The sequence below is a fragment of the Arabidopsis lyrata genome (assembly GCF_000004255.2).
Source record: "Arabidopsis lyrata subsp. lyrata unplaced genomic scaffold ARALYscaffold_1, whole genome shotgun sequence".
NCBI classification, from domain to species: domain Eukaryota; kingdom Viridiplantae; phylum Streptophyta; class Magnoliopsida; order Brassicales; family Brassicaceae; genus Arabidopsis; species Arabidopsis lyrata.
In genome coordinates, this window is record NW_003302555.1 from 11476440 (window position 1) to 11483058 (window position 6619).

General features: G+C 39.9%; 1 protein-coding gene across 2 annotated transcripts; it reads right to left on the bottom strand.

The window, feature by feature from the left end:
- Nucleotides 1-77: 77 nt before the first annotated feature.
- Nucleotides 78-6234, bottom strand: LOC9326740 (phosphoenolpyruvate carboxylase 4). 2 transcript variants are annotated; one of them, XM_021010708.1, is made up of 20 exons: nt 5947-6234; nt 5350-5513; nt 5055-5169; nt 4823-4900; nt 4652-4720; nt 4496-4574; nt 4330-4406; nt 4109-4204; nt 3792-3933; nt 3574-3702; nt 3431-3498; nt 3033-3296; nt 2685-2810; nt 2505-2606; nt 2288-2434; nt 1948-2046; nt 1769-1857; nt 1484-1610; nt 1195-1401; nt 78-1116 (listed from the first exon to the last, which is right to left on the bottom strand). In XM_021010708.1, exons 1-20 carry the CDS (start codon nt 6100-6102, stop codon nt 292-294), a joined length of 3159 nt encoding a protein of 1052 aa, XP_020866367.1. In that variant the 5' UTR covers nt 6103-6234; the 3' UTR covers nt 78-291. The 2 variants fall into 2 exon arrangements, with proteins under 2 accessions (XP_020866367.1, XP_020866365.1); XM_021010706.1 differs by having other exon boundaries at nt 3574-3705.
- Nucleotides 6235-6619: the final 385 nt, after the last annotated feature.

Sequence of the window (6619 nt, forward strand, 5' to 3'; positions counted from 1 at the left end):
ATCATTGGTTGCACCTATTTCTTAAAATCAGTTGACTTTTCTACCAATATACAAAGTGCCAAACCAAACCAGTGATATTTAACAAAATAAGGTGACGTAAGCAGTTCGTGATTTATATTGATTATTACACTCTACTACTTAAGATCCAACGGTTTGAAGTATAGAATAGCAATAGGCAAAGATGCAGATAGATGAAAAGACGAAAAGGAGTCATATGCAGAGGTTTTCTGCGAGCACAAAGTATAGTTCAAAACAAAGCAAAATCAAACCAAAGTGTGTTTTGATAGTGCCTTAACCAGTGTTCCTCATTCCAGCTGCAATACCGTTAATGGTGATGAGCAATGCATCCCTGAGCTTGTTGTTGTCGTCATCACGTCTTAGCCTCTTGAGGATCTCTACCTGCAGCATGTTCATGGGGTTTAGATACGGAAGTCTACTCTCTATCAGCTTTTTCAGGCTCCGGTTGTTCTCCGAGAGCTTTTCATGACCGCTTATCACAAGCACATACTTCTCAGTCGTCAGCAATTCCTTCCTGAGCTCACTACCAATTCCTCTTCTGTTCTCTGAGACAAGCTCTTCATCGTAGTGTTTGGCTATTGGGATATCTGCTTTAGCTAACACCATCTCTATAAGGTCTATGGTCGACTGAAAGAAGGGCCATTCTTTGTACATTGCTTGGAGGTCATCAGCGTGACCCTTCTCGCAGACTCCTTTCAGACCAGCTCCTACACCGAGCCAAGCTGGAAGGACAAACCTTGTCTGTGTCCAGGCGAAAACCCAAGGGATAGCTCTGAGATGTCCAATCCCTGATGAGCTCTTTCTTCGTGTTGGCCGGCTTCCTATGTTGAGGAAACCGAGCTCGGCCTGAGGTGTTGCCTCTTGGAAGTAGGAGAGGAATTCTGGGTTTTCATAGACCGTGCTCCTGTAGTTTTGGCAGCTGATGTTTGAGATATCTTCCATTAGGCTCCGCCATTTCTCTTCTCTTGGTGGCTGAGGAGGCTGCAATGTAGCAAGCAGCACTGCGGTTGTGTAAATCTCTAGCTGCCTAACAGCCGTCTGTGGTAGCCCAAACTTGGCTTGCACCATCTCGCCTTGCTCTGTGGAACGGAGAGTACCCTGCAAAGTCAATGCAAGATTGTACGTGAGGACTTTTGCTGAAAAGAGAAAGACTGTCCATATGGGTAATTAACTTACCATTACAGACCCAGGAGGTTGGGATTGTATGGCAAGATAAGTTGGGCCACCACCTCGGCCAATACTCCCTCCTCGTCCATGGAATAAGGTAATTTTGATTCCAAATTCATTGCAAGCAGCCACAACATCCTCCTGGGCTTTGTAGAGTTCCCATGCTGCAGCAAACCGTCCAGCATCTTTTCCAGAATCCGAATATCCAACCATCACCTGCACATAAATAACGTTGCATTTCTTTCGAGACAGAGCATACTCTAAATTTAGAAATGGTTGAAATTTTAAGTATATCTACCTCTTGGTGGCCGGTGTGGTTCTTTTGGATGTGTTCTCTGTACCAATCGATTGATAGCAATTTTCTAATCACGGAGCCAGCGTCTCTTAAATCTTTCACCGTTTCAAAAAGAGGCACCACTCGCAGTCTATCATATAACAAAATTAAAATCAGCACACCAATAACTTATGCCATCAAAATATAAGATACATAGACTTAACCTCTAGAAGAGGTCACCAGTATATAAAAGTATGCAGAGGGAAAGATGATTAACAATGAAGTATTCATACAAGAAATTAAACTCACGTTCCAGCAGGACATGGCCTTCCCAGATCACCACTGACGGCAAGACGAGCATCTTTCTGCAGAAGTTCCACAGCGAGGACATCACTTGCCTACAAGTAGCAAAAAATCAATGTCATCAGCTACTCGTCCACAATAGCTTCAGCAAAGAAGTGATTGTGAAAGACTTAAAGCTGTCATACATTTGAGGCCATGGAAATCACGTAAGCTCCAAGTGATTCACTTCCTAGCTCAGCAGCAACCCGGAAGGTGTCTAGTACTTCTTTTACTTCAGGACCAACCTGAAAAGGTTCAATAGTTTTCTTAATGGTGTTAAAACATAAAAGTACAGGAGATATAATCAGAGATCACTTTTGTATCATCACACTGGCCTTCCTTAAGTAAACGCAGAAACAGACAAGTTATTGATCACTCCATTTGGTCTATCAGTAAGATACGTTGCAATTACTAGTTAAAATTCATAATTATTTTCAGAGACATGAGCCTAACATTAAAAGAAATTCAAAGTCAGTGTTTGCTGACCTCAATATTTGGAGGGACAAGGGGTCGTTTCCCTTTCAATTCTCTAGTCAAAAACTCTAGTTTCTTCTCTTCATTCCATTCACTATATGTGCCCATGTCCAAGTATGTCGTAATTGCATCCAAAGCTTCAGAATGCCTTGCAGCTTCCTGATTAATGAATCCTATATCATACAGGTATCACAAACAGAGAGCCAAAACAAGAAGGAGAAAAACGCACCTGGCGCAAATCAAGTTTCATCAAAACCATGCCAAAGGTAGCAACTCTACGGATCAGATCGGAAAGCCGGCCATCAGCTAATACTCCGGCATCAGATGATTGCTGAGAAAAAAATGATTTTTACGTATGCAGTTCATGATTTTTAATGCAAAGACAATTTCGAATGAATCAAGGCCTTACCAGAGATTCATAGCAGAGGAGTAGCGGTTCTAGAAGTTGGTCCGATGTTTCATAGTAATCCCAAGGATCATATTCACAAGGAAGACCCTCAAGAAGAAGTTCCAGAAGTCTCCGCGTCTTCAGAAGCTGTAATCACAGATTATTACGTGTAAGCATCATTTACTCAAGATAATAGAATTTATCAAGATGGTTATAAATTCGTAATAGTGAGAAGATTGTAAATTAAGAACAAGTTGCTCAAGATAAATGCTCTGGCCAATATAGACATGAATTTTTTCACTTTTTTGATGATGCTAAATCCGGCTCTTTACATGAGCTTAATGACAAAAAGTTTAGAAGGATCAGCACCTTTTCCTTTACTTCGCCAAGAACAATCCGATAAGGAGCTATTCCAGCCCGTTTGGGTGGAGTTGGTTCTAATAGCTTCTGAAAACTGGTCCTCCCATTCTGAGACTCTGCAAATAGTTTTTTCTGAAGAAGTTGAGAACTCGAGGAGGAAGAACCTCGCGGAGTAAGACTTTGCTGAGAGCCATTAGAGTTGACGGAAGTTCCGTTAGCTATCCTTATTTGCAAACTTTGGCCTGAGCCATTACTAGAAATTCCCTGAACATCCTATTTAAAGGAAGAAAATCAAACGAAATTTCAAAAACAGACAAACTCAGCCAAAGTTTATTTCAATACTGGATAAAACCATAAGTAACAAAACAAATGAGGCATATGTCAGAATCTTTAGAGCTATGCTTCACCTGACGATTGAGGGGCGTATAATCTGTCACAGGAACTTCAAGTTTGGGATACTGTGATTCACCACATTCTGCAAGTAGGACATCGGAAACTTAGTAAGATGAGGGGTGAATATAGAAGAAAATATGTACGCATGCTTGTATACCAGTGCATGAGGGAAGGTCAGCTCTAGGTGGAAGTTGGGTGGGTAGGGATAAGCCCTGCTGGCTTGGAAATTTTTGTTGGCTTCTACCAGCATTCGGACCCCAACATTCAAGGTGATCTTGACCAGAAGCTTCTGAGGAGAAAAAAGCACATCTTGAAGTTTTGTGTTCTCAAAAATCAAGAGAAAACTGAGACATGAGATGTCCCCCAGAAGCATACCTTTTTCTAGAATTTCATCTGCCAATCTGGACAATCTATCGCTGCATCGATTCATAGACAATTCAAATCTTAAGCTATCGATCTCTCTTATGTACAGATCAATAGCCATCCATCTAGACATGAGTGATACTTCTTTGGTGACCTGAAAATTTATTGATAAAAACCATGTGTGTTAGCAACTTAATACTAAAATTTCTCTATACCAGCAAAATAATAATCCTATCTTAAAACAACGTAGAAATCCCAAGTAAAGCTCGCATTCTCACCCCTACATAAACTGATTATTCAGGGGGGAAGAAATTTTATAGAAGGCTCACCTTTGCCTTGACATTTGGATTTCCATCTCTATCACCACCCATCCAGGAACCAAACTTTATTGGGGTGCAAGTTAATGGGAGTGGTTTCCCCGTGAGCTGAAGAGGACATAGAGAATATCATTGTGTCAGTATCAAGTGATTTTTTTTTTTTGGGCAAATAAATCAGTATCAAGTCACTTTAGCATTCAAAATTAGTAATAAATGAGAAAAACAAGAAAAACCTTCTTCAAAGAACTGCTGACACGACGCAAGTAATGTGGTACAGCTTTCCAAAGAGATTGCTCAACAATGTTCAGACCTGACACAGGGGAATTACACATACTTGTAGCAATACCTTGGTTTATCAAAGTAAAGTTCTAAGACATTTACAACCTTTAATTAACATACCAGACCTAGCTTCATCAACAGGAGTAGGTTTCTGACGTCTAAGTTCATCAGTCTGCCACAATGAAGTTATCTCCCTAACCTTTTAAACGAAATGAAAGTATTAGCTGTACTGCTTCAGCATAGAAATTCTTGGGAATGTATTTAGGAAGATAGTACCAGATCCTCAATAACCGTTTCTCGATCTTCAAGTCCAAGGTCTGGTCTATCGTTGTATTCTAGAAGATGCTGCAAGTAGTATTTTATTGCAATTCAAAAGTACAAAGCCCATAAACCTAAGATTTCTTGAAACAAGTATAGCAATAAATGTCATAATTAGCAACAACTTACAGCCATTCTAATATGTTTGTACTGCAAGGTTCGCCGGTTGATTTGAGTGGGGTGCGCAGTAAGAACAATTTCAACTTCCTGTATTTATTAAAGTTTAGTACGCAAATAGGATTTAATTCGGATTGAAATGGCATTCTATGAGCTCAATCTTGCAGTTACAAGTTATCAATCTATCAGAAATACCAAAACGAGATATATCAAGTAACTGGTAAAGAAGAACAATGAAGTATACCTGCTTGCAAACTGTGTCGTAAAGCTCATCTGGGGAAATTCCACCTTGCAATAGCTTACTGAATACATCGTTGCATGATCTTGAAAGTTGTGGAACGTTACAGACTTTACGAACTCTGAAAATAGTAAACATTTTGCCTAAATGATTAAGCAATCTTTCAGGCTTCAAAGAGGATTAACTGATTAAGCAAAGCAAAACATAAAATCGTCCCAAGTATCCAGACTTCATTATGTGACAGAGATCATAGACTAAATGTTTTCATTCTTTTGACATATGGAGGTCAATTATAGGTCACCTGTGATGGGTTTCGGCAATGCCCATCAGATTCAGAAAATGGCTGAACGCACGAGCCAGTGTCAATGCTTCCTCCAGTGACATCTTTGATATTTCAGAAGTCAGTTGCTTCTCCAAAAGCTCTGCTGTATCTTCAATACCAGCCAAACGAAGATTTAAAGCACTCTGAAAGTTAAAGCCAAATAAAAATAGTATCATCACAGGGTCTATAACTCTTTATCTAATATCTAGCAAGAAACTTCATCGTAAAAATTCCAGAATCCAGTCTCCAACTAGTGAAAGACGATAACTAAAGCGCATACTCCAGATCTAAAACAAAACGATGATTCTCGACAGTATAAATCAAACACAAACAGTAAATATCGGAGAACAACCAAACACTTATCGTCAACCACAAGCAATTCGTAAAAGATCTCTCCTATATTTCCATTTCCTTTACAAACAAACCGATCGTAGCCTACATAAATCATTCGTTAGAATCCATTTTCAGTTCTCCGACGGATCGGAGAAGAACGGTACAGGTTCTCGAACAGAAGACGGAAAAAAAACACAACAAAGCTTCGAAACAGAGAGTGAAGTCAAATAGAAAGCAAAAAACCTGAGCGAGAACCCGAGTCCGTTCGATTTTCTCCATGAAATCGGTGCCGACTTCTCTCTGCAAGACGTCGTTAAAGAGACTTCCGAGCAATTTACAGTCATCCTCGAAGCTCTGAAATGAAATCTCCTCTGCGATATCGTCCGTCGTATCCGTCATCGTTATCGGTTTCTGAGAAAAAAAAATAAGAGACGACGACGGAAGAATTTGCTTTGACCGTCGTTGACTAGACCTGGAGAAGAAAACTGTGTGGGAGAGAGTGTGAAGAAGAGAGAGATATTTTTGGTGCACAAATTGCCGTACAAAGCGAGTGATATATCTGGTCACTGGTCTGTTGGAAGTGGGCCCTACATACGCTCCGTAATATGCTGACACGTGGTGTATGAATTATGGCGGTGCCAATTGGTGTGAATTTGCTTCTGCTCTTCCCAATATTTTAGCTGAAAACCAAAACGAAAATTCAATTAAAAATAATAAGAGTCGTTACAGATTTCAAACGTTATAAAAAAAAAAAATGGAGGAATTAGATGAATGGTTTTTCGGCCGGGAAAAATGTCGTTTAATAGCCGAACTTTCAAAAAATGGCCGTTTAATACGTGAACTTCTGATATAGCCAATTTAATCATAAACTTAAAGTTGACTGGCCATTTTAACAAGATGAACGCGTTGACCAGGC